General features: G+C 46.6%; 1 protein-coding gene across 1 annotated transcript; it reads left to right on the top strand.

The window, feature by feature from the left end:
• The first annotated feature begins 4,110 nt into the window (after positions 1 to 4,110).
• On the top strand, positions 4,111 to 5,097 carry LOC104384074 (uncharacterized). Its single transcript, XM_009992397.2, has one exon. The coding sequence runs from the start codon at positions 4,111 to 4,113 to the stop codon at positions 5,095 to 5,097; it is 987 nt and encodes a 328-aa protein (XP_009990699.2).
• The last annotated feature ends 22,731 nt before the right edge of the window (positions 5,098 to 27,828 follow it).

The following is a 27,828-nucleotide window of genomic DNA, read 5'->3' as shown; positions in this document are numbered from 1 at the left end:
TTGGCATGTAAGTATTAATGTAACCTTCCTCTGCGCTGTACTCCTACAGCTGCCTTCCTGACAATTTGATCCCAGGTTCCATCTTCCCTACCTGTGATTATTTTCCAGGTATACATCCCGAGTACCAGATCTCCAGCTTGCAGAGAACAGGCTGAACACAATTGCTACCACACTCCTCCCATTTACCACTTGCTCCTTGAAATTTATTTTTCAAGATTTTAAGCTGTGCTCCCTTGCAGCCCCTGTGAAAGACTCCAGCAAAGGCTTTCTCCTCCTCCAGCTGACTATACCAGCCACTCTGTGGGTATGTACTTCACTGATCCTCCCTCTTGTTTTTCCATCTCGTGGAACACATTTTCTTATTTACACAACTTAATTTCTCTCTTGCAATGGCTAATTCTTCTGGTGTGCTGGGTTTATGTGATGGGGTTTTCGTAGCGGGGGAGGGGCTGCAGAGAAAGCCCCTGTAAGTAGCTGCGAAAAGGTTCCCCGGCTCCAAAACTGGTCAGACCCCCCTCCCCTCTGGCCAGGGTGAGACAATCAGTGTCTGTGCCAGTGCCCTATTTAAGAAGAGGACAAAGGAGCCTGAATTGGGCTGGACCTACAGTGAAGAGCTGGGAGAGGCAAGGGGCTGGCCTCTCAGCCTGGTGGCTGCCTGCACTGGGTCGCCACCACTTGGCTGGAGATGGCCATGGCGGTGCGGCTTGCAGAGTTCCGAAGCACCCCGCTCCTGGAGTGCCCGTTGAGCTGAGTTCATCCTGCCAGGACTGCCGAGGTTCGTCAGGCCAGTTGGGCCCAGTGCAGCTTCAGCAGGGAGAGGGCTGAGATGTAAAAGAAATGGCCAGGCAGACACCAAGGTGAGTCAAGAAGGAGCAGGAGGAAATGTGCCAGAGCTGAGATGCCCCTGCAGCCCATGGTGAGACAGCAGGCTGCCCCCCTGCCACCCGTGAGAGACACGATGGATCAGAGATCCAGCCACAACCTGTGGAGAACCCCATGCTGGAGCAGAGATGCCCGTGCCTGAAGGGGGTCATAGAGAATGGTCTCTGTAGGCTGCTGGAGACTGACGATGAGGCGGAGAGGCATCTGAAGGCCATGGAAGACCTCATGCCAGAGCGGGTGGCAGATCCCTAAGAAGCCGTGACTCTGCGGGAAGAAGCCCGCGCTGGAGCAATCTGATGGGTCAGGATTGCATCCTGCAGGAAGGATTCGTGTTGGAGAAGTCTGTGGACTGTCCTGTGAGGAGGGGATCCATTGGAGCAGGGGAAAAGAGTGTAAGGAGGCCTCCTTACAACAAACAACGTGTGATGAACTGACCTGCAGCCCCCCATTCCCTGTCCCCCTGCACTGCTGGGGGAGGAGTTAGTTCTGGGAAGAAGGGAGGGGTGGGGGGAAGGTGTTTTAAGATCTGGCTTTGTTTCTTCTTATCCTCTCAAGCAACTGGAAATGAATTAAATTGATTTGTCCCCAAACTGAATCTGTTTTGCCCAGGACCATGATTGGTGGGTGATCCCTCCCTGTTCTTATCTTGACCCTTGGGCCTTTTGTTACATTTTTCTCCTCTTCACCCCACGGAGGGGGAGGAGTGAGTGAGCGACTTCATGGTAGCTTAGCTGCTGGCTGGGATAAACCAGGACACCTTGTCAACACCACTTATCTCAATGAAGCAACATTGGGGTATAAGGTCCGCAGAACAATTACTAGACAGAGCCATTTAAAAGAGACTGGGAATAAATCAGAAAACAATTCAGCATGCACAGTGGGGACAACAGAACTGTTTTCTCAACATATCAGGTCAGAAGGAAAAGTTGTGGTAAGTTCGCTCAAGGGCACCAACGCATAAAAAAGTCTTTTGTTTCTTCTGCTTTGAATAACTGTGGAAAACACTAGTATTTAACTCAGATTATTTAACAAACATAGTCATTTTTAAAATGAATATTCATGTCAATATTTAAGCATCCAGAGACAAGCATCAGTTCAGGTTCTGCAAACCTTTGCATCTCAAGCCAAAAATAGGTGTTTCCTCTCCTCTTGGTTGACGCAGTACCTCCAAATGATGTGACTCAACTGCATGAAAGTGTCATGAAAACCTAGGCTTCTTTTTTACCTTTTGGTAAATTCGATTTTTTTTTTTCTCTTTTTCCCATGTGCTCCAAGTTTTCTTTCATCAAAACAGACAGTGTTCCTCATGTAGTGAGCAGTTCGGGAACAAGTCAGGTGCTGGAATATGGGAATCATAGAATGGTTTGGGTTAGGAGTCTTCAAAGATCACCTAGTCCTGCCGTGGGCAGGAGCATCTTCCACTAGATCAGGTTGCTCAAAGCCCCATCCAACCTGACCTTGAACACTTTCTGTGATGAGGCATCCACAATTTCTCTGGGCAACCTGTTCCCGTGTCTCACCACCCTCATGGTAAAAAACTTATTCCTTATGTCCAATGTAGATCTATGCTCTTTCAATTTAAAACCATTGTCCCTTCGCTTGTAACTACGGGCCTTGGTATAAAGTCTTTCTTGTAAGTCCCCTTTCTATATCAAAAGGCCACAATAAAGCCTCCCCAGACTTTATTCTGCCTTGTCTTTATTCTGGAGCTGGAATAAAGAAATGTGAGGGAGAAAACAGACCGCTGTGATACAAAGTCTACACCAGTGAGCATTAGGTGAAGAAAACAACTGAGGTAACAGAAAAACGTGGCGGTGCAGGGAAGCTTGTGAAGGCTGCACAGCAGAGGAGAGGCTGCAGGACAGCATCCCAACAACTGGAAGCCACAGCACGGGCAGGGCAGCCCACTGCGGAGGCCCATGTAGCCTCGGTCCCTTTTGCTTCCTATTGTCCCGCGGTCCCCGACTCGGCGCAGACACTGCGCTTCCAGCGAGCAGAGCTGCACCCCCACGGCCAGATCCAGCCGTGCCCGGGCCCGCTAGGTGACCCGTGTCGGCGTGGCGCCTGGCCAGAGACCCGCTCCAGCTTCTCCTCGTTCCTTCCAGGTCCCTGAGCGGGGCCAGGACACGGGGCAGGGCCCTTACCCCGGTACACGCAGGCACAGCGCCCCGGGGCAGGCAGGGACGGGCAGGAGCGAGAGGCCGGCGGCAGGGCAGACCCGGCGGGCCGGCGGCCGCCCCTGGAGGAGCGGGAGAGGCTGCGAGGTTCGCCCCGGCTCGGGAGCGGCCGGCGGCAGACGCCGCGGGCGGGGAGGGGCTCCACCGGCGGCCGAGCCCAGCCCGGCCGCCGCGCCGGGCCTCGCCTACCGGGGCCTCCTGTAGCCCCGCGCCCGGCCAGGGACAGCCTCCTGCCGCCGCCGCCTCAGTACGGAGCGGAAAGCAGGGCGGGCCGGGGCCGGAAGGGTTACAACCATGGAGGCCGGCCGGCCGCCTCCCGGGAGCCGCAGGAAGTGCCGGCGGGGCGGGCCCCGCGCGGGGGAACGTCCCCCTCCCCGCGGCCGCCGGCCGCGCCGCGCCCAGCCGGGGCTGCGCCCCGCGCCCCCTCCGCCCCGCCCGGGCCGGGCCGGGGCCGTGCTGCCGGGCGGAGGTGAGGCGGGCACGGCGGGTCGCCGGCCGCGGGGAGGGGGCAGCTGGGGGAGCGGGGGCCGGGCTGCAGGGGCGCGCCCGGGGCGGGGGTTGGTTTTCCCGCAGCGTCGCCGCCGGTGCTGCCCCCGGGCGAGGGCGGCGGGGCTCGGGAGGGCCGGCCGGGCGCCGCCGCCGGGCCTCGCCGCTGCCTGCCGGCCCCCCCGCTCCGCCTCCTTCCCCGCTCCCGGCAGCTCCTTCCCCTGGCCCAGCGCCTCGGCCTCCCGTGGCCCGGCCCGGCCTCCGCAGGCGGGGAGCGAGCGGGAGCGGGACGCGCCCCCTCCGCAGCTCCCGTGTCGGCCGAGGGTGACGGGGCGGCCGCTCAGGCGAGTGGCAGAGAGCGAGGGAGGATGGAGCCAGTTCCCGGCGCCTTCGTCTTCCCCCTGGAAGCGGCGGAGCCAGGACGGACCGAGCGGGAGGATGCAGCACCCGCCCGCGGGCCGTGTGGGGTGGCTGCGGTGGCCGAGCCGGGTGGAGAAGAGGGGGCCGTGACTAAACGCGTTGGTTGTGTCTGGATTCTGCTTCTGTCCTGGCAGGTGATGGGAGCATGAGTGGAAATGAGGGGGATCTCCAGCGAGATGGGCCAGACGCAGCCAAACCCTGTGGGGCCATTTCGGACTTTTTCATGAAGGAAGCTTCTCCTGTGGGCTGTGACCAGGCAGTGTCCCATCCGAGGCCAGACCTTCTCTCCCCAGAGACGGGGCCGGGGAAGGCTTCTCGTTGCGGCTTTCGGAAGCGCAAGGAGACAGTGGTGCACCAGCGAGCATTCATGGGAGAGAAGCCCTTCATCTGCATCGAGTGCGGGCAGAGCTTCAACCGCAGCTCTGACCTGATCCGCCACCAGAGGATCCACACCGGGGAGAAGCCATACATGTGTGCCGACTGCGGCAAGAGCTTCAGCCGGCGGTCCCACCTCATCCAGCACCAGCGCGTCCACACGGGTGAGCGGCCGTACCAGTGCAAGGACTGCGGGAAGAGCTTCAGCCAAAGCACCCACCTGGTGCAGCACCAGCGCAACCACACTGGCGAGAGGCCTTATGTCTGTGCCAAGTGTGGGAGGAACTTCTACCAGAACTCGGGCCTGCTCCGTCACGCCAACTTTCACACAGGCGAGAAACCCTACAAGTGTCCCCAGTGCGGGAAGCGCTTCAGTGACAGTTCCAACCTCATTGCCCACCAGCGGCTCCACACAGGCGAGAAGCCCTACAAGTGTGCTGACTGCAACAAGTGCTTCAGTGAGAGCTCTAAGCTGGTCATCCACCGGCGTGTCCACACAGGTGAGAAGCCATACTTGTGCCCTGACTGTGGGAAGAGTTTCAGCCAGCGCTCACACCTCGTCCAGCACCGTCGCACCCACACTGGGGAGAAGCCCTACAAGTGTGCCGAGTGTGGGACCTGCTTCAGTGACAACTCTACCCTCATCCGTCATCGTCGTACCCACACTGGGGAGAAACCTTTCAAGTGCTCACACTGTGGGAAGAGCTTCAGTCGCAACTCCTACTTAGTCTCACACCAGCGGGTGCACGTGTGGTAGGCAGCATCACTCGGTGTGGCCTGGGAATGATCTAGGATGCAGCTTCTGATCCAGACCTGTCCAAAATGTGCCTAAGGGTCAAGGGAGCGGAAAGGGTGTGCCTAAACCAGGGCCCTTGGATTATAGGCAGCTGGCCAGAGTAACTCCTTTGGCCCACGTTGCCCTTTTCAGTTACCTCCTCCTCCCAATGCACCTCGGGCATGGATAGAAAGTGAGCAGTGGTTGCGGTGGGTAGTTCTGCATCCCAAGACTCCTGTCATACGCTTTCCCTGGTACAAGAGTGGGATGCCATCTGCCATGTGGCCAAGATGCATATGTTTTCTTCCACCTCCTCGTGAGAGGTGTCTGCCTGGGAGCCTGAGGAGAGAATGAACAACATCGGGTCACGTGAAAAGCTTCTTGGTCGTGCAACGTGTGCATGTGTGGTCGTGTCAAGGGAAGTAAGATGGGACATGGGGTACTTAAGGGACTTTGTTCCACTTGCAGCTGAAATGTTGTGACCTATGTAATATTGCACAGGTCCATGGAAACTCACCATGCTTGTGGTCTAAGCCAGCCCTTTTTTGTACAGCAGTCAGGAAGGTCAAAGCTAAGTAAGTCCTGCGGAGAAGCTGGAGACTCTGTGTTATGCGTATGCAGTGTGCAGGCCAACTTGAAGCACAAGCAAAGACCGCTTGAATCTGCTTGCGAAAGGAACATGTAGGCATACCTTGAACCAGAGAAGGAAGGCATGCCTGCAAAGGTTTTCTGCAAATGCTGCTCAGATGGTAGGAACAAGGGAGCCGTGGGACAGGGTCGTGGCCTGTTCTGGAATCTCAGAACTGGTGGATGACTGATGTAGAAAACTATCATACCTGGAGGCTTAAAAAAATAAAAATCAGAATTATACTTGCTGCTGCTAAGACTGTGGTACACAACTTGACAGGTGTATGGAGGTCACCTGTGAGTTTGTACTGGTAGCCTCCCCATTCTGCAGAACTCGAATTCACAGATATGGTTGAAGTGGGCTGGTGTAAGCTGTGTTGCAAAACAGGACAGGACAACAGTGTACTAGAACTGACTTGATTCCATACCAGTATTTCTCAAGTCCCATTTTGACCAGCATGTGTGCGTGTGTGTGTGTAAAGAACATCTATGTGTATGTATTCACATTTGTATGAACTAGCTTTTATACTAAGTGTATCTTCACACTCACATGTGCGTGCGCATGCCATGGCAGTGGTCAAAGTGGCCAGCTGTGTGACACTGCACCATATCAGTACTTCTCAAAACACTGAGTGTACTGTGTATACTAGCATTTCTCAATAAGAAGCTGGGAGGAATAAGTTTTGTACCAAAACATCTGAATTTTCACATCAGGACACTCAGTTTTACAATGATGACTTTGTGTGTGTATGTAAGATCTGGAATTGAGTTGGTTTATTTATATATCCATATAAAAATGTGTTGCCCTTACGGTTGCAAGGAGTGACTTCTAAATGTCACTCAGTGTAGTGCTCTCCCCCTCGTTTTACACGGGTGCGTGTCAGTGGCAGTTGTAGGATGTACCCCCTTCATGGTTTTAACTACAAGGAATTGCAGTGCAACACTTCACATTGTTTATATTTTTGACTGTTTTGCTGCTGATCGTTTTAGTGACGATACTGACTGGTGTGCTCATCCAGCACTAGAAAAGATGTCTAGTTTTGCAGTCTATCTTACTGATCCTGCAGCTGGTTTCATGGCTTCAGTAGGTCTCTGGAAAAAGGCCTGCAGACTGAAGTCAGTGAAAGGACTGGAGCTGTGGTGGGGAAGAGGTGAAGGAAACAAAAGACGCTAAGAAGATCCGTGGATTTGAGCAGCTGCTGGCCAGGGATGCTTGTGAATGACTTGCTCTAGAGAACTTACTACTCTCCAAGGGATTGCAGGGATCCTTTCTGCAAGCCCCAAGACACTTGCTGACACTCAACTGCTGATAAAATGCTATTTTCATATAGTTTAATAAAAAGGAGCTGTAGAGGGAGCATGAAATTGTTTGCAGCTCCTAGAGGAACAAGGCACCTTTATGTGCAGCTGCTCAGGGAAGTAGAACGAGCTTTCAGAGATGGGGTGGGCTTTGTTTACACAGGAACTAAAGCCTCCGTTTGCAAATGCACGTTTTTGCTTTTAGTTTTCTGTTTGTTTGTGTTTTTTATTAACAGCTTCAAACCAATGACTTCTTGATTTCTGTTCCACTTCTGGAAGGTGGTTTGGAAACGTGACTAATGGTCATCTAGTTGGTTCCAGAAGCATCAAGATTTTCATTTGCTAGCAGACTTTCGGAAGGGATACTACAGCCCTCAGTTGGTAGGCTCATTTTTGGCTGAATTCAAAGTTTATGCTGCGGTCCAGCTGTAGAACTGATCCATTTGTGTGGGTCTGTCCCATTCCAGTTCGAGTTTCATAAAGGAAATCTACAGCACTAGAAGTGTCTGTTTGGCTGAGAAGCCCTGTTTGCCAGGGAAAGGTGTCTTGTTAATGCAGCTTTTTCTTTTGGCGCTCTGAACAGAGTTGCTGTAGCAGATCAATGAAATCGAACCCAGGTCTGCATGTAGCTGAGCTCAACTCGAAGGGAAACCCTCTCACATCGAGGTTCTGGTTTGAGAAGCCAGCTGCCCCTGAATATGCTTTCGCAGCAGTCCTCAGAGCAGTTCTCCTTTCCATGTGCTTCATGAAGGGCTGTGTATGCTTAACAGTGCTCTGTAAATTAAAAGGATTGACATGCATTTATTTCTAAGATCTTTATGAACTTATTTAAAACTGTATGCCAAATCAAAGTGGCCTTAGGGTTCACAGCACATTGCCAGTGCAGTAGTCTGAGTGGCTAGGATTGAATTGCTCACCAGTGCAAGCACATTTCTGGAGTTCCTTTCCACAATCGCTGTTAGTTTTCCCTGTTCAGCGTCACTTGGCTGAAATAATTCACTTCCCCCTAGCCTGTCTGCCTGTTACTGTTTGTGATCATCTAGCTGGAGGGGAGAATCTAGGCACCACTGTTCCTTCGCTGCTGCAGAAGTTACAGGGTATGTTCCTCTTCTTCCAGGGATTTAATGGCTTTGTGGGCAGCACAAACTCACGAGCTGAGTTCAGAAGACAGAGGTATGGGCATGTGCAAAAAGTCAAGAACCAGAAGGTTTACTTTCACAGCAGCTAGCTCACTGGCTTCTCTACCAGCTATCTGCTTCCTCAGGATCATAGTGGGAGACTACTGGAAAAAGCAAAAGGTAATTAACTACTATCATTCCAGCAGACCATCCCTAGCACACTCCATCCCAGACCTGTGGTCACCAGCTGGTGGCTAGATGCTGCTGCCAGCTGAGGGAGCTCTGTAGAATACTGTAAATTCCTGTTGTGCTAATGGTGCTTGGATACTACAGTGAGACTATGGCACTTTAGAAATACCTAAGGCAGAGAAATGGATGAATGATGTCTCTGAAATAAAATTTTTCACACTAGTGTTCTTTGTTATCCCATCTTTTTTTCTCTCTCCCCAGAGTGAGCTCCTTAGCCCCTGGCAGGACCAGGTTTGGAAACAATACATGTGTCATCCTTCACAGAGGGATGAATATTACTTAGCACAGCTGCTGTGCAATGCAAATAAGAATCCAGAGGTGACGGATATTCTTAGAATTGGTCTTCGTTTTCATCCAACATTTCTGCATAAATCTGAAAAGCCAGAGGATGGCACACAATGCTCACCATTCCTTTACGAGAGAAAGTGGCAGAACCTTACTCTGCAGTGATGCCCCATCCTGCTGGTAGATGAACCTGGTTCTGGCAGAGCTGCAGCTGCTCGAAGGAGATCGTCTCCCCAGTTCTGTCACCTGGGTTATAGGTGATCCAGTTTTCCAGTCTCCTGCTGACAAAGTATATGTGACAGTGATGGCTGAAATACAACTTCTTTTACATTCCTCATTGCTTTGTTGTTTATGACTGGGAAACAGATTTCTTTTAATCTTGGATAAGAGGTGTGTTTTTTGTGTGTAATAAATTTTTAAAAGTGCTTAATACATTATCTCTAAAGCAATTTTTGCGATATATCAAACAAATAAAACTACCCTTGCCTGCACAGCAAACTGTTCTTTCTGGCCCCGTTTCCCCTTTACCCCAGCAACACTGTTCTGAATAGCCAGAGACACAACAGCAGCAGCCTCCATCTCTGAAAAAAAGGAAAATACAGGACATTTGAGGAGATGGGATGAACAGAGACCAGAAGAGACATCTGCTTTGCTCCTTATGCCCTTGTGTCCCAAGCTCTGAAGGGCCTTCAGCCTTTCCATGCCAAACCTGGTACATCACAGAAGTAGTCTGATCCACCTCTCAACTGTCTCTTCCTTTTCTCGTACAAGTGCTTGCTGGCTTGCTTAGTAGAAAATGTGTGAATCCACCTGATAACACTGCTTTTGCAGTCATCGTGGACTTTGACAACCAGCAGGTTTTCTTCTCACAGGCTTGGCCTCTTTGGGACACTCATTCACGTGAAGAGATGCGAGAGCTTAGGAACCAGAGGGCATAGGAGCCAGACCTTTTAGAGGAAGCAAAATTTTCCTCTTTCATCCTTGGGCTTGCTATGGAGGTATCTGTAGCTGCAGATAGCTCGCTCTGTGCCTGAGGGACACGTTGGGATGAGTAGGACAGCATGGTCAGAGCATAGTAACCCTTCAAGGGTAAGTGCAAGCACACGTTTTTTAAAGCAGGCCGTAACCAGGTCCTAACATCATCATGGATGCAGAGTGCAAAGATGTGCAAACTCCCTTGTTCCCTTCCCTTTGGCACTCTCTGTGCACAAAGCACAGCTCCATTCGATGTAAAGGTCGGCGTTGCTTCAAAGAGACTTACCTGAACAGCCATACGGACAGGAAGTTCAAAATAACTCTCCCACACCACAGCAAACCTTGGCTGCACAGCCTTGAGGAATTGACCGAAGTAACCTTCATCCGAAAAGTCAAAGCTACTCGCAGAACTCGCAACAGGCCTGGAAAGGCCAGACCAAGTAAGGTTCTTCTGCTTGAAAATGCAGCTGACCTGACCCCTGGCAAAGCTTCCTTGGAAAAGTCTCTCTGGTAACAGTGCAAGCACAGCTGGCCTGCACAAGCCTATCTTCTCACCCTGGCCATGGGTAAGGGTGAGAGTGACAGCATGGCATTGTTAAGAAGAGCAACACAGCCAAAGTAAAAGTGTCGCAAGGCATTTTGCCATCACAAAGATGAAAGGTTGAACTTCACCATGTGAGGGAAAGGGTAAGCAGAAGAGATTGAAATGGAATGAACAGCTAGGAAGAAAGACTGGGGAGCTGGATTTCGTGAAGCTGCTGGGAAGATGAGGCAATTTGGAGATGGTAACAGCTGCATGGGAGAAGAGTCACCATTCTCCAGACCCCCCAAATAATTCCTCCCTCATATCTGGAATTCTTTTTTTTTTGGCTTTCCAGAGCTTTTTCAGTTCTCCTGCTGATGGTCATATGTTGCTTTGGGCTACGTTGCCTGCTATGTCTTTACCTCAAGCTGACCATCACCAGGATACTGCTGAACTCTATACCTCTCTATGGCTCAGGTGTTTGCACTTTCCCATCTTTGAGCCCAGAACCACAGAGGTTTCTCTGCGTCAGTCCCTAATCTGTCAATGTTTTCCCTCATAAAAGGGCAGTCTCTGCTTGCTTACCTCAAATGACCCCAAAGCACCCCAACATGCATCTGTCTTCAGAAGGCAGAGCTTTTGACAGGCCTATGTCATTTGATCTGCCTTTTCCCAGCCTTAGCAGAAGATCTTCTTTCCTAGGGACTGAGAAGTTGCATCCCCAGCTCTGCACCTGGCCATTGTGCTTAAGAAGATACCTCTTTGCTGGTCAACTGCTTTCTTTTCTTGCCTGCTTTCTTTAACAGCTGACCTTTGAGTTCTCTCTATGCCTCCAGGCAGGCGCAAATACCAAGCAAAACAGGAAAAACAGAGTTTACGTGTAGTATGCATTAAACTGATTGCAGGCATCTTCCCAATTCATTGGACATATGATCAAACCTTTATGTGAACCTAGGGTCAAATAGGAACCACAAACTGCTTTACTGGAGAAAAACCCCACATAACCTTTTAACAATTATCACAAGAAGGGAAGCAGCAATGGGAATGCAGAGGCAGGGGAGTGGAACAGTACGTTTTTCCTTTTGTCTAGAGAGAGAATTAAAATCACTGAACACGAGTCCTCACATTCTTAGAAATTTGAAAGAAGATGGCAAAATATGGTAGTACTTCTTCTGGCTTGAAATCTAAGGAGTTAACCTGGCATGGTCGACAGTGATGTTATGTCTCAGGCCTGTTCTGAGCACAGGGGTTGGTGTGAGCCATTCAGAGTTTGCCTTAGGGCAGCCACATCCTGCCTTCAGCCTCACGCACTCCCTTTGTTTGGCTAATATGTAATGTAGCTGCTAATGCTAATGTAACTGTGGGTTTTAACTGCACCTTCCTCCTCAGTGAGCCACTAATGCCTGTGAAGAAAGAGTGAATTCCTTTCTCAAGAAATGTAACCTGAGAAGATCCTGAAATTCCTCAGGCTCTGAAGCTCTTGATGCTTCACTTTCATTGCCATCAGTGTTCAAACCAGACAGCTCCCAACAGGGGCATTCCTGGGAAGGGAAACAGTGAAGTACCAAGTCACAAGTAGGAGGGGAAGAAAAAGGAAATGACTGTTTTTTAAAAATATTCAACCCAGAAGGCATCAGCCATGAACTGAGAGAGAAGCCAGAAGAAACTCAGATATGGCTTGGAATATAGGAGAGGATAAATAATTACAGATGCTCCCCTCTAAGCCTATGAGTAGACAAAAATCAAGTCACTGCTGCTGTGATCATGTAGGTTAGTGCTGGTGCATCAAAGCAGTGGTATTGTTTTTTCTAGTGCTGAGAAGAGGTGTTCTTCTGGAATACATTGGCAAATCGGTACCTCTCTCTGTAACACAAGCTATTAGATTCATGTCTGTGAAGAATAGTCTTCTATTCTCTTGCTTGATGCTAGCACAGCCCTGTATCTGCAGTACCCTTCCAGCACTTAAAAGTTAAAAATCATGTTAACTCTCTCTCTAATCCACAGAACAAACAACATACATCAGCTGAATAGCGAACACTGCCATTACCTTTTCAGCAAATCCATCATGTGAGGGACTGGTCAAGGGGCTGGAAAATAAAACTTATGAGGAGCGGCTAAGGAAATTGGGGCTGTTTAGCCTGGAGAAGAGGAGGCTGAGGGGAGACCTGATTACAGCCTACAAATACTTGAGAAAAGATGGTGGGGAGGTAGGGGAGGGGCTCTTTACATTGGTTTTGGGTGATAGAACAAGAGGAAATGGGTATAAGCTTAGTCAGGAGAGATTCAGGTTGGATGTTAGGAAGTATTTCTTCTCTGAAAGGGTTGTCAGCCACTGGAATAGGCTGCCCAGGGAGGTGGTTGAGTCCCCATCCCTGGATGTGTTTAAGAATGGGGTGGATGATCTACTTAGCGATATGGTTTAATGGGGATTAGGGACGGTTGGACTCGATGATCTCTAAGGTCTTTTCCAACCTAGAAATCTATGAATCTATGAATCTATGACTGCTAAAGTAAACCTTGTGTGAAGACGTTTTGTGCTGGCATCTATGCACAGTGAGGTTTGCTCTCTTGTCCCTTATGAACACAGCCAAAGGATTCCTACATGCTCGTTCATAAGGCTCCTTCAAATGGCTGAAACTTGCATATTTTTTGTAGCAAATAGGTATGTCTGAGGCTGGGCTTTCGCGTCTCCCTGCAATTGCGAACAGCTTTCGCTGACTTGGGACAGCAGATTACATCGGATGGTTGAGGCTCTTGCCGTCCCCAGCCACCCGCTGGGTTATTTTTAACTTGGATTGCTTCCCCGATCCAGCGCTCAGCACAGCTCCACAAACAGCACGGTTGGCACAAGTGAGGGAAAACTGTAGTCTGGGGCGGGTGGTAACAAACATCCAAAGAGCTCAGCAATTCCTTAAGTTGGTGTTGCCACCACACAATCCACGTCATGAAACAACAGCCCTGAGGGAGCAGCAATGAGTTAAGAGAAAACAGAATAAAGCCATTAAACAGAAATGTACCTTTTTTTTCACACAAGGAATGTTTCCAGAGGAGGACCAGCTTATGAATCTTTTCTTTTCCAAATGTACATTACACAGCTGGAATCAGTGCTCACCTCTTGCTAAGTGCCTTTGAGAAGTGGAGCTGCCTGGTGTGTACTACCCCGCTCAGCCCACTGAAGATGTGGTTCCACCTGCATGTCTTTCAAAAGCAGCATGAGCGTCCTTCATCCCCTTGTCTGTATGTACTCGTGGTCATTTATTCTCACGCTTTCTGCTCATTGTGCCAGTGCAGCTGTCTGCAACTGCATCATGATGCAGACTGGAAAGTTTCAGTGGTTGAAGAGTAATAGTCCCCCACTCTACCCTCGGTTATTTTTAGCCAGATCAGTTCCTACTCCAATCCACTGCACAGACGTACAAACAGCTGTGTCAGTATGACGGGAAAAACATTTGAGGAAAGGGGAGGAGAGGCTTAGACGAGTTTAATCATCACTGGTAGCAAACGGGAAACCGCAATCATGAATGATTGCTTTAAATGTCCAGCAGCAATTATTTAAACTTCTTTACAGCCACTTGTCTTACTCCTTATGCAAGAAACAAGGCCTAGGGAACTTCACGAGTCTGTGCCACTGAAAAAAAAATAGCGTCGTGCCTGGTTTAGCTGCACCTTTCTCAGTGAATCAAGGGAAGCTGAATGCAAGGAGCCTAAACAAGTCTGCTGGTACGCACAGCAGTGAGGGTTCCGCATAGCTTGCTTACCTGCTTGTAGTTTTGCCAGCCTTTGTGCTTAAATGTCAAGTCCTGCAGAGATCAAAATTTGCCGTCTTAGTAGTTTGTCTGGACACCAGCCACAAGCAGTTATCTAAAAGTGTGCAAAATGTGTTTAGAAAATGCTCCAGAGATGATCTGCTGGCTTTTTAGAGCAACGTGAGGCTTGCTTTGAAACACTGTTGAGTATTGCGGAACAAATAACCAAGTGGCACCTTTTCAGCTCCGCAAAACAGTGGTGTTTTCATGTTTGTACCCTGGGGCTCCGGGTAACCCTGACTGCTGCAACCTCTCTTCCTGCTCCCTTCCTCCATCTAGTACACGCTTGCAGATTGGGCAAACAAACAAATGTCCTTACCGAGTTGTGGCAGCTTGGCTTTGTCTCATGCACTGTTGCCCTAACCTGGAAGTTTGTTTTCTTGTCACAAGAGTTTTCATGTAACATGGTTAGATTTTGGTTTTTGTTGTCTTCTTCCCTGACCCTTTTGCTGCCGGGATGCTCGCTCCTACTTCCATGCGTCCTTCCCCAGTGGCATGCTCTGACAGATGGCACAAGGGAAGGGATAGGGAGTCAAGGCTGGTTTCCTCCTGTGTTTATGGGGAGTTATCTTGACTTCTGTGTGAAAAGCATCTTCTCTTCGCATTCAGAGTAGCGGGTTAAAACCAGAAGGCTGGTATACCTTTCAGCACCTAGAAGTGGGGACTTAACTAGGGAAAGGAAGGATCTGCATCTGGACATCTGTTCCCTGCAGCCTCCTGCCCCAGCCGCAGAGCAGGCAGCAGACCAAGATGGCAGAATCCAGGTCTCCTGGGCCAGTACGACCATCTGAAGCAGGAGGAGCAAGTTTCTTCTCTCACACAGGCTTGGCTAAGGAGACAATAGGGGAGAGCAGCCAGAGTGGTGGCAAGATAGAACATCCTAGGGGCATGGAAAAGAGAAAAAGAGAGTGATGGGAGGGATCACTGTTCTGGTAATTTCCCAAAGAAAAACACAGTTTAGGATAAGTGTCTTACAAATATAGGGAACTTATTTGATACTGGTCTTTCAATAACATGACCTATCTTCAAGTTAATTAAAAATCAAACATAATAAGAGTCAAAATAAAAGTAAGGCTTCAGCCCAAAGCAGAAACTGAAATTACTTTCCTTCTTTTTTTAGCAGCACTTTTCTTAGTCTCTAAACATGACTGTTAGCTTCTGTTTGAGACAATTCGCCACACGGATGGGATTAAAGCATCTGTCTCTTGGTTTAGAGTGCGGTGTTGCAGCGCACGCACCTTGGGTGGAGGAGTGACTCAAGTGAAAACATATCAGATAGAGCACATACAATCAACTGTGTGTTTTGATTCATGGCTTTCCTAGAAAGCTCGTGAAGACGACAAAGAGCTCTGCAGTCTTAGAGGCAGATACTGAAAGAATAAAGAAGGAGGGAAAATGTTCCACTGCAAAATATTGAGGGAAGAATGGAGAGCTGCCTGAAACTAAGCATGTGTCCAGAGCTGGACTCTGTGGACAAAGATGCTAATTTTCTAATACGTAATGGTACTACATCAAAATCCACAAAAAAAGAGCTTAAATTCCAGTTAGCCAACTCTTGCTGACACAGTAAAACTATAAATGCTAACGTCATAGAGCTAAATACTGACCACTACCAAAAGACAGCTAGCAATTCTGAAAACTAATTTAAAGATGGAATGGAAAGTATAATTATAACAATCCAGAGATTTATCCAGAAATAAAAAATCTGCTTAGTCAATTAAAGTCACTTACTGGGGTATATGACCTGCTCCTCCTATAAGGTGCCTCAGTAACTGCTGCTGCAGGCAAGGAATGATGGGGGTATCGTTAGCTGAAGACTTTGCTCCACCTAAAGGCACAAATACAGAAAGGGTTTCATGTGACAGTGACTTCTGCCTAGATTCCACTCAAAATGGCGTGTAAAATTGTCAGCCTAAGAAGAAATGCCAGAGCAATGATGATTCAGCAAAACAGCTGACCTCCTACAGCATTTACTTTAAGACTGCAGAAAAAGGGATATGCAAAAATCCACCATTTCATCTGCTGTCAGTAAAAAAGTTTCTCAGGAAGATAAAGAGAAAATTATGAGGAATACTGGCACATCATCTCCTTAGAAATCTGGCCTGTCTCTTGGGAGAGTGGTCTTGCAGCAAGCACAGGAGTAGCTGAGAGTGCAGGAATGCTGCTGTTTGTAGGGGGACTGGCTGCTGCGAGGCTTCCTTGGCCAGAACCAGAAGGGAGATGTCACGCTAAAAGATTGATCACAGATAGATGAGGGAAACCAGAGCAAAGACAAAGGAGTAAACCAGCACAGCAATAGTTCGGGGGCTGGACTGATTGCAGGCACCAAGGCAAAGGGCATCCAAGGCGATTGCCTGTTGTTTAGGTGATTTATTATGGATTTAGCAGGCATAAAATGGGATTAAAAGGGAAACCGTGAGGAATCTTTTTGTTCCATATGTTGGTGTTTCTGACGGTGCAACTCTATGGTGCAATCACTGGCAGCAAGCCGTCTTAAAAACTGCCTGTCCTTACCTGACCCCAACCACTCCTTCCTACCAACGAGCACGAGCAACGAGTATCCATTCTTTTCCCCCACCTTGTTCAACAGGGAACTATTTACGACTGGGCAGTTACACCGGTCATTGAATGTAACGAGGACATTCAGCTGTTTACGTGGCAGGGGGATGTGAGGAAAAGGGTGAAACTGGAAAAGGGAACCCCTTCAACCACAGAAGAATTTATAACATAGAGCCACAGCCCCGGCCACACATACTGAAAAGAAAATGAGGAAAAATGGTCTCCAAGAAACCAGGGTGACTGACTGACTGACAAAGTCCACAATTGCTTTCAGGCCAGAGGAAAAAACCTGAGTACGTTCATTCACCTCCGTGGAGGGCCAGAAACATTAAGATGCTGTTCAAGCCACGGAGGAGGATCCATCAGTTCAAGTTTACCTGCAGGAGAAAGCAGGCTAATAAGACAATCTAATAAAACTCCATTTTGTTTTGACTCTTGATTTATCCTATCAAATTATAATAAAATTTAAAGTTTTAAAAATTTTAAAATAAAGTTGATTTAAACAGGATCATGATTAGTAGTCACGCCTAAAACATACCTTACTAGCCTCAGGCTGTATCCGTCCTTCCAACGAAAAAAACCCAAACAATTGGCTGGTGCCAGAAATACGTGGCAGCTAGCCGTGTTCCTTGCTGTGCTGGTGTGTGAGCAGTCTTCTGCTCGCCATCTTTTGCAACAGCCTGTCATCTTCTAGCAGAGACCCTCCCATCAGCTACAGCACCTCTTTTCTTAGTCTAAGAGAAACGGCAGAGACCTGTGGCTTTTCTCAGAGATCGCCAAGGTCAAACGAGTGATTTTACACATTCATGTGAAGTCATTTAGAAGTGACTTGTAGGTGAAGAGTTTTCCCTTCCTTGGGTAGGGTTTTTTGACTCACACAGGTATTTTGTGGCTTCTTATGACTACGTGGGGTCATTCTCTAACTTTTCATGAGTGTTCTGGAATTGTTACAGAGGACCTAATTAAGCCCTCAAGCAACAAAATTAAAGCCTAAGGGGTTAGCTAGTGTTGCATGTGGACTTTTCGCCTAGACTCTTTCAGAGCCAGTGTTAGCTATCAGCACCACACAGGTTTCTGGTGGAGCCTCTCAATGACCTCAGTCCCTCGCGTGGCCTTTCCCAGTATTGCACAGATCAAAAGCTGCAACATCATCTGATGCCTGGCAGAGGAAATTTAACATTCTGCCAGGTGTAGATTACCACTCCAATTTCAACAGGTAATGGGAAAAGCAGAACTGGAATGGGGAGAATTGGATTTTTTAAAACCGAGAGGGGAAAAAAAAACCCAAACACCCTCCCACTCCCAACCAGCCATAGAATCATTTAGGTTGGAAAAGACCTTTAAGATCATCAAGTCCAACTATAAACCATCTTAGTTTGCATGATGCATTTGGGTCTGTTTTCCTTGCTTTATTATGATCATGACGGCAGTGGCAAAGTCCAATCTCTGAAATTTTGGACAAAGTAACTGCTGATACGTTTAGAGTTTGTCCCAGGAAATCAAAAAGCTGTGCAAACACTGGCTTTTTTTTAATCTCAGAATTGCCTCCATGGTTGACAAGCAACAAGGGGTAAAAAAACCAAAACAACCTCAAAAAATTAAATAGAAAGGGAAGAAAACTAGGAAGCTCTATAGGATAATAAGTAATTTAATTTAAAAGAGACTCAATGTGAACTCTTTCTAATACTACATTCTGAGCTGAAGAACTGAGTCTAAATTCCTCTGCCAATATTTTCTCTACTAGGATTTTTAAGTATTTAACATTCACTAATAAATGAGGTACAAGATTTAGATAAAGCAATGCTACCTAAACCAAATAACAAACAAATAAAACAGGAAAAAATGCCCTTGCACATAAACATCCATTTCAGCTGTAAATCTCACATTTTCCTTTGCAAGCAAACAGCATGTAGACTTTTTCTGAAAGCAAGAAACCCTTAAGAATAAATATTTTAAAAAACATTATAATTGTAAAGTTGATAGTAGAAAGAGTGAAAGCTTAGCTTTGTATGTTACATATTATTATAATTGTGGTTAACATCTGATCTAAAAGATTTTTATCAAATCTAGAGGTCAGAATTTAAATATTGATAATACATTTCATGCTGCAAAAGTCTCATCTCGCTGTAATACGCATATTTCATGACTTGACTGCATTAGGTACAGCCAACTGAAAAAACCACGAAAACCAGTGTGAATTATCCATACCGTTAGGACACAAAATTAAAAATAGAAGAAAGTGTTCCTGCCCCTGCCCTGCAGCATGAACCAAAAATGTTGGACATATTGCTACTGTAAAATCAGTCACCAGAAAACTCAGTTCAGAATACTTCTTCCTCTTACAGAGATAAAACGTTTTAAAATAGACTGTTACATTGTTTTCTAATTACACATTTATACATTTATATTTATAGTAATATGTATTATAATCAAATATTTATATTTACATTGATACATTTATTTATAAAGAAATAATTTTATTTAAGACATTTTAAAAGCCTGTAAATTTTTCAGATTATTGCACATACAGGTTTTCTACATAAGCAAGAAGAAATACAAGAAAAGGCGTAACCACAAGGACATGTTTTTTCTAGAAGAGCTACAAAGCCCCGGATGATACACGTCATCACAGCAACCTATCTCCTGCATAGTCATTTAAAGTTTCACAACTCTAGTTCAGATTAAATACCAATGACCTGATTCATTCTTACAATGAATTTCGCTGTAAATAATTGTGAAAAGCATATTTAATACCATAACTCAGTAAGCAAAAGATCGTCTGCTTCTCCTGGCCAAAGCTTACTGCGCCTCACACCTGCCTCCAGCAAAGGCTAAATGCTGACACACAGCTCATAAATGTTCCCATGGCTTCATAAGCAGGCTGCTGACACTCACTTTTCCAAAAAATTTGAACTAGTGAAGGGACCAGGATGATTTGCCATCAGTAACTGCAACAAGCAAAGCACCTCCATTTATATTGTTTTAAAATCATAGCATCCCATACCCCCAAAAATAGAAGCCATCACAAATATAGCAGGAATTTTCAATTTACAAGCCATTGACTTTTGGGGGGGTGAAAACTAGTACTCAGGAATCTATGAAAGGCCATAAAGAAAAGCAGAGATCCATTAATAGGCTTGCATGTACCAATACACTGGAAATGTTCAAGGGCCCTGGAACTGAAAAAACCTTACAACCACTTTCATGGTATTGAGATCAAAAGTGAGGAAAAGAACATGAAAGACCATGCTGATACCAAACCTTTAATTCCTGAGAGTCCCTAGTGGTCAGCATTACATAAAACGTTTATTAAAAATGAATGCCATTCCATGAATAACTTGCATGTATTATATAAAATATTTATTAAAGATGAATGCCATTCCATGAATAGCTTGCATGCTGCTTAGTTTGAGTAACAACAGTGTATTTATTCATTGTAAATGAAGTTCTGTCTTCTGCCCAACTAAATGTCTTATACCTCGGTCTGTAATGCTATTCAGAAGTAAAGTTTATAACCCCATTTTATATAACCACATTTTATACAACATACATATACTTTAAAATACAGGTTTCATACAAACACATAAAAAAGAACAATGAATGCAGCTCATTAGTAGCTCTTGACAAGGGCTCAACAGGAGGGAAAACAAATACAATAGAGAGAATAAAAGGTCTGTGACGAAGAGGCTGGGAGATAACCATATTTACACAGGAACATGAATTAGAGCTCAGGTCTATGTCCCACAGAGTTAAACCGCTCCTCACACTGCTCCTTGCATGATCCTATGCTGATTGACTAAGCAAGAAGCAGGAAAAAGCAAGAAGATGGAGAAAGCAACACCAAACTCTTGACGCATTCGGAAGGGCGGGAGCAATAGCACAGCATCCCTACATACTTAATTCAAAATACAGCAGCTGCTGATCTCCTGTTGCACATGCTGCCCTCGTGCAGGAGGGGTCTAGAGGGAAAATTTAGACAACTGAAAAAAATAATCCATAATGTTTCAAACAGGTATCTTTACATTAGGGGATAATTTTTGAAGCTAGGTCCCATCTTCAAGTGTTTCTTAGCTATACTGAAGGGTTAGAAATGTAACTTTAAAAACCACAGACCTCGCTGGATCATTGGATGTAATAACAAAAATTATTTATTCCATCACTTTCCACTTTCCATACACAGACCCTTCTCTGTCAAGCTCCTCTGCCACCTTATGCACACAGATTTGAAGTCTACAACAGTAGACACACAAACACAAAATCTGTAATAGTATATGCCTATATGGTATAATATCCAATATAATAATAGGATATGGGATAGTTTATCCAATAAATTAATCTGCCTTCTTGTATATACACAGTGATGCCTACAGTTAATTAAACTGCCGCTACGCATACGCAGATTCCATTTCCCTCTAACTGAACAAACAAGCTTTTTATAGAAACCACATCATCTGTGTTCCCTGACTATGTTGTTTCAGATTCTGACTTGCTCATCCTTTTTCCCTCTGGGCTTCTGTCTTCTTTGGTCTTAGTATTTCATCGTTCTATTCCAGACATCTCTTCCAGAAGACAAATTACAAGATAACAGCAGTGAAACTACTGATTTTTTGAAAGCCCAGCTCTCAGAGAAAGATGTCTTATCAGTACATCCTCATCTTGAGCAAAGATTAACTCTGTATTAAAAATGAAAAGAAATAAAAAATATTACTTAAAAGCAAGAAATCTTGCATATAACAAACTGAGAATAAGTCATCGAACAAAACAAGAAAAGTCCCTTATTCAAATATTCAAGAAGCATTTCTAGGGCATGATTCACCTACTCCTAAGGTAGACATCCAAAATGGGTCAGATGAATCACCACCTAACAGTGTCCATTTCTCTCCAGTGACTGTGAAGGGAGCTCAAACCATAATCCAGATGGAGACATCCATATTGCAGCTATTGAGATGTGGGCAAACACCAGCCCCAGTCTTCACCTGGGTTGCCTGCCTCAAATGCACCCCAGTTTCTGCAGGAGCTATCCCACAGAAGCAAGCCCTTGATGGAAGGGGAGCAAAAGCTCTGCCTGGTGCCTTTGGTTGCTTGCCCACCCTTTTCCAGCTTTCTCCAGAGGAGTGTTCAATGAGAGCTGCTGCAGCAAGCAGGCAGAGCTCTTCTGTCCCACCCCTCCCCTCAAAAACCGAGAGGTTTTGAATGAAGTAGGAAAACAGAATTAAAATATGTTTTCCTACCCCCTCTTCCCTGTGAATACAGAGTCAGTCTGCTCATCCTGAATTTTCTTTCCACTTAGATATATTCAGAGTGAGTCAGAACTTTCAAAATGAGAAGACAGTTCTAAAGATCTATTTGATCTTTATTCAAATACGTATTTTTAGATTTGGGGATCAGTTTCATGATATGCTTTTGATAGACTCATGGAGTTTTTTTCTGCAGTTTGTTGAGGAAATAAGGCTTTTTTTAATCACGCTATCAGTCCCCCATTAGTCACTTAGGAACCAACTGGCTCATTTCAATCAAATTTAACATGAGTGTAGAGGAATCAAAGATGAACATGTTCCTATAGCCAGAGATCAGCGGCTGGGTATAGCAGAGAGCTCTTACTGGCACCCCAATGGGAGGATCCATGGGAGATACTGGCCATTATCCATGTTGTTTGGCAGTTTACCAGGCAGCAGGTCGAAGTATTTGGTTTAGGGATACTGAATCTGTTGGGAACGTGGGAGGGACATAAGTATGGAGTATACATAAGTATGATTTGGGGACAGAGGGCTGCTGGGAAGAGAAAGCGCTAATAAGCTGATTTTCTTCAGGCTGAAATAACTAACAGCAGAATGTACCACTTTTATCATAAAATGTTAATGGGAATATTGGTAATAATGAGCTAACTATATACTGTAGACTGTAGGATTTGGTTCTGTGACACTACACATGACCAGGATTTCCACTGCTGTCCACTGAAATAGCTGATACAAGGACTGTCAAGAGCCAAATGTGGGGCTAGATAACTCCAACTGAGCCTGGAAGCTGGTACTCTTAAGATGATGGAGAGGACTTACATCTGGTTTTTGGCAGCTCTTACTCTCTAGGAGTTCCTGAAAGGCTTCCATCCTGTAGAATGTGGGACCTCTGCCTCCTAAGAGAATTTCCAAAGCAGATTACCAGAAATTAATCAGAAATTAACTTCTCTTATGAAGAAAGGCTGAGAGAGTTGGAGTTGTTCAGCCTGGAGATGAGAAGGCTCTGGGGAGATCTTAATGTGGCCTTTCAATATGTAGAGGGGGCTTATAAGGAAGATGAAGAGATAATTTTTGCCAGGGCCGGTAGTGACAGGATAAGGGGCAACAGTTTTAAACAGAAGGAGGGTAGATTTAGGTTAGATCTAAGGAAGAAATTCTTCACTATGAGGGTGGTGAGGCACTGGGACAGGTTTCCCAGAGAAGCTGTGGATGCCCCATCCCTGAAAGTGTTCAAGGCTAGGTTGGATGAGGCTTTGAGCAACCTGCTCTAGTGGAAGATGTCCCTGCCCCTGGCAGGGTGGTTGGAACTAGATGATCATTAGGGTCCCTTCCAACCCCTAACCATTCCGTGATCTGAGAGCACCTGAAGAGAAAGGTGGTGATTTTCCTGCACCTGGGAAATCAGGACAAACCCCAGAAAGCAAGGACGCCGATTTCCTGGCAGGGCTGGGAGGTAAGAGGAGTGAACCGTACGTGCCAGTTCCCACACTGGGCAGGGTCCGGGGGCCTGGCACCCATGCTCCCAGCACCTGGCCCAGCATGGTCCCCCACGCCATGCAGCATCCTTGCTCAGCCCTGGCAATCGTCCCCCGCTGCGGGTGGGCCACCGGGCTGGGGAAGGGGGTGCCCGGGATGGAGGCTGCAGGATGGCGGTGCACAGCTGGAGAGAAGTGAGAAGCCACCACTGGAACTGCACAGAGGAACAGCAAGCCACCTGGCTGGTCCAGGCAGGGAGCACAGGCATGGGAGCACATCTACAGTGGGAAGAGGTTTGGGAAACAGTCTCTGGGGAGAAGCGGGGGAGCTGGGTTTGTGGAGTCTGGACGAGAAGGCTGGGAGTAGGGCAGGACGTGATAACGCAGTTGCAGTGCATGAGAGGTTGTTATTAAGAGAGGCAGAGATAGCGTTGCTGGAAGGACAAAGATAAGATCTAATCGGCTTAATTTTCGGGAAAGAAAAGCAGAAAGGAAAAAAGAAAAAGGCTAGATGTTGCGAAAACCTTCTCTGAGTAAGGCAGTGCTGGAGCAGATTACCTGGGAAGGTTGTGAAACCCATTTCACCCGACGTTGTAAGAAGTTAGCCAAACATCGCTGCGCTCTCTCAATAGAAGATGGACTGCTGTGCTATTTCTCAGCCTTTGGAAGTAAAAGTCCATCTAGCCTTTTCAAAAATAAAATTTAAAAAAATCCATACATATCATATGGGTCATTAAATGTATGGGTGATAAATACAAAGTTTAGCATTCGGATAAAAGAACGACTATAGTTTTGTATATCCTAATTTTACTACTACAAATGCAAGCATTTAAATTCAAAATATCATTTGGAGAGCAAACTTGGTCCTTCCTCTCAAAGAAATTGCATTGCAGTTCTTCAGCAGATAAATGCTGGCAAGATCTTTTAGCACTATTTCTGTCATATGAGTTACCTCATCGCACCTTCTTCCTGCTACCAACCTTTCTCCTCTGTTATCTTCCGCTTCCACGTAGCGACTCGCAGGGTTGTGTCCTGCAGAGAAGTGCTGGCCACTTCTGTGTTTTCTGAGGCACTTTCATTCCTGTTGAAATGCTTACGGGCTGGGCCAATTTCCCAGCAAGATTATACAGTCATCTCTCTACCGTCAAAGGTTATAGGGCCTTAGGATACCTCAGGCACTGCAAAAAAACCCAGATCGTATGGTTCTTTTGGGACTCACCGTAGAGCAGAATACTCCCAGAGAATACTGAGGCATGCAGAGCTTCCTGGTCCGTCAGGGGATATTAATTACGTCAGGACATCTTGACTCCATTACCAAAAGGACACAAAGTTAGAGAGGATTTCTTGAGATGCTGCATGGGCGTCTAATGTTAATCATCTAATCAAGATGCTGAGTTCAGTCTGGCCTTTCACCACCAAATGGTCCTACTACCAATAACTCCAATAAGTTGGGCCATCCAACCAGCTAAGGAAGGCTTCACAGCTGGTTAGGGCTATGGGCTGACTGGACGGCTTGCTGGTTGTCCTTGGACAATGCTAGGAGGTGTTCTTCAGTCCATCCCATGCAGAGAAATGTAAACTACTCTGACACTGCCAAACCATTTCCACTGCTGGGAAATATGCTGCAGTGATACTGGAATGACTAAACAGGCTTGCAAACTCAGGCACAGTCCTACATGAAATTACAGGTAGCCCACATCTGTTGGGTACACAGGAAAAAAGGTCCTCTGGGAGGTGGAAATTTTGGGGAGTGTGGTGCAAGTTGTACCGCAAGGCTCTACCTGCAGGACCAGCACAGGGTCAGCAGTGATGATGCTGAGCCACAGTGTATAGGTCTTGCTGGGTTTGATCTGACTGTGGAGAGCCATTCAGGTGCCTCTGCAGTTGTTCCCCAAAACTTCTGGCTCCATCAAGGCACATGAGCTTGGGCTTTTGGTCATGTGCTTCCAGACCCAAGGTGACTGAAACAATCTAGACAAGTTCCTATTGATAATCCTATGAGGATAAGATGGGCCTTCTCAGAGTCAGCTCTGGTACCTCTGGACTCCAGGGATAGCATACCCACAAACTGGATAAGCTACATAGACACATTAGAGGTAGCTGATTGTATTAGCACTAAAAGAGAATTTTGAGTGTTTGAAGTCAGGTACAGATATTATCTACTGAGGACATCACTTCTTTGCTCCTGAATTGAGCATGGTCACTGTGAGTCCTGCAGGGCAGGCATTCACTCCTGCACCAAGATGGGATAAAGGCGAAGATATCCAAGCCACTGTTGGGAGTCTTGCAGGGAATATGAGGCACAACCCCAGACACTGCAGAGAACAATCAGACAATGCTCCAGTGCAGTGGGGTAACAGTGCTTGGATGTGAGTACTCTACTAAGATGATGGGTTTTGGGAGGTCATGTTGTTTTTGCGAGGGAGGAGGATGTTTAGGGAAAGGGGAACCTGGAAGTGGTTAGAGAGAAAGAGGAGAGGTGAAAAAAGGAGCAGAGTGAGTGGAGTCAGTAGGACAGCAAACGACATCTTTGGGGTGTTACAAAAGCTGGTTCGGTAAACTAACTTGGCCATCTGGACCACCTGCCCAAACCAGAAAGAAGGTAACTTCATCATTGTTCTGTTCTGAGAAAGCATAGTACAACGTGCTCTGGAGTTATCATGAATCATTATTTGCACTTCGTTAGTCACTGTTAGCTGTAGCCCATAAGTACTTCAGATCCTAGACTACACAAGACATCACAGGGTTTGTTTCCCTCATCTTCTGTTCCTTGACAGAACCCAAACATCTAGGTATCATATCCACTGACTTACAGTTGTGACAAGCTAACCTTTATACAACACTTTGGTCTTTGTATCTTTATTGTCTCAGGTGCTTTGGGGACTGCAACTCACCTGTCTCAGGAGATGTGAAAATTTCAGAAGAAACAGAAGAAACACTCACTATGGCAAATGCACTGCGAGCACAGGAGGAGGATGTGGTCCCTACCTCAGTCAGTTTACAATCTAAGCCTCCAATGTAACGTAGCAAGTTTTTTTTTTCTAAGGTAGAAATCCCATTCTTTTTATAGGATCATTCTGCTTTTATGTTTTACTTGCAGTATTATTCTTGTGCCATTCCCAATGAAAGGCAGAGAAAACTAAAAATATCTCAGTGTGAATCATGAAAAAGGCCCTTTTTGTATGTTAAGGACAAAAGCTTACTTCATGAAAAACGCGCCTTTGCTCACACAAAACAATCCTGCTTCAGTCTGCCCTTCCAACAATAGCATCATGGCTCCAGACAAACAATATTTCCCCACCCCTGTGTGGACGGTCATATTTCTCTGCAAGCTCACATCCATATTTACAATCTATCATATGGGAAAGGTTTCATTTTCCATGACTGAGGGAGTGAGGGGCACAGAGAATCCTCTCCTGGTATAAAACGAGCCAACATCAAGGAGGTGATTTCCGGAATATGTGCTCACTTTTCTATTATTAAATTTGTGGGCCATTATAGGATTCATATGAAGTTTAGAGCCTTCAGGAAAGCCACCAACTTGGGTAGCCAGGCTGAGTTTTGGTCTTATGCTACCATGGACCAGAAGAGAACATGCATTTTCAAGGCCTAACGAGGCCATGGATATTAAGGATCAGAAACCAGGTGAGAGGTTACAGTAAGGGTTTGGTCCCAGAGAAGATGTCTGTGACCAGGGCTGTGCTGTCCAGGTAGACTGCCAAGGTACGTTATCCTGGGTCAACACAGTGCAGGTGTTTTGGAGAACCATAGCATTAATCCCATTGCAATTTTCAGAGTAGGGTGAGGGTTCATTCATGTATGGTAGGGATTGGATGTTGAGGATGGCAGGATGGGGTGGGAGATAAAGGACCAACCTTGGCCCTGCTTCTGCAGGGTAGGGGAGGAAGAGGGATCAGGTAAAGCCCAGAAAATAAAGGTTTCTCCTGTTGCTGTCAGGAATGGGAGAAATAGCTGTTGCGCTACAGCAGAGGGTATCCCAGGCAGTAGGATTTGTTTCCCGTGCCTGGCAACCCCTCTCTAGGCGAAGACTAGGGACTGTTTCTTTGGGCTAAAGCTGATCTCCACCATCCACAGACCTGGAGTAAGCAGCCAGTTTGCAGCCCCACATATCTTCCTGCTGATGTGAGCCAACTTGACTCATGTGCCCTGAGCTGAACGAGGGGCTCTCCTTTCCTTCTGTGGCTAAAATCACAGAGATATTATTTTTAAAAAGCTGGATCTATAATAAAGTAGTAAATCTTTCTTTAACACTCTTACCGAAAGCCTTAACAGCAATCCAGTGCAACTGCTTGCCCAAGCCTGACAAAAAACATCCGGGGGCAGAAAAGGTAAGTTGAGTTTTAAACCTGCTAATGTGACGCTGTACAGACTTCGCCAATGTCCAGGCACATGTGTAACAGTATGGTATTTGTGTAAATGCTGCCTCACCTGGACACGGCCAGGAGACTGAGTCCGAAACAGCTTCCCGAGAGGGGGCACTCTGTTACTACAGATAGAGGCTTGGAGATCTCCACCTCAAGGACGCCTCTCATGCGAGGA

Source organism: Tauraco erythrolophus, chromosome 4, assembly GCF_009769465.1.
Source record: "Tauraco erythrolophus isolate bTauEry1 chromosome 4, bTauEry1.pri, whole genome shotgun sequence".
NCBI lineage: Eukaryota > Metazoa > Chordata > Aves > Musophagiformes > Musophagidae > Tauraco > Tauraco erythrolophus.
This window is presented reverse-complemented; position numbering and strand designations above follow the sequence as displayed.

Coding starts and splice junctions, on each gene's coding strand:
- LOC104384074 (XM_009992397.2), top strand. CDS start 4,111: ATGAGTGGAAATGAGGGGGATCTCCAGCGAGATGGGCCAGACGCAGCC.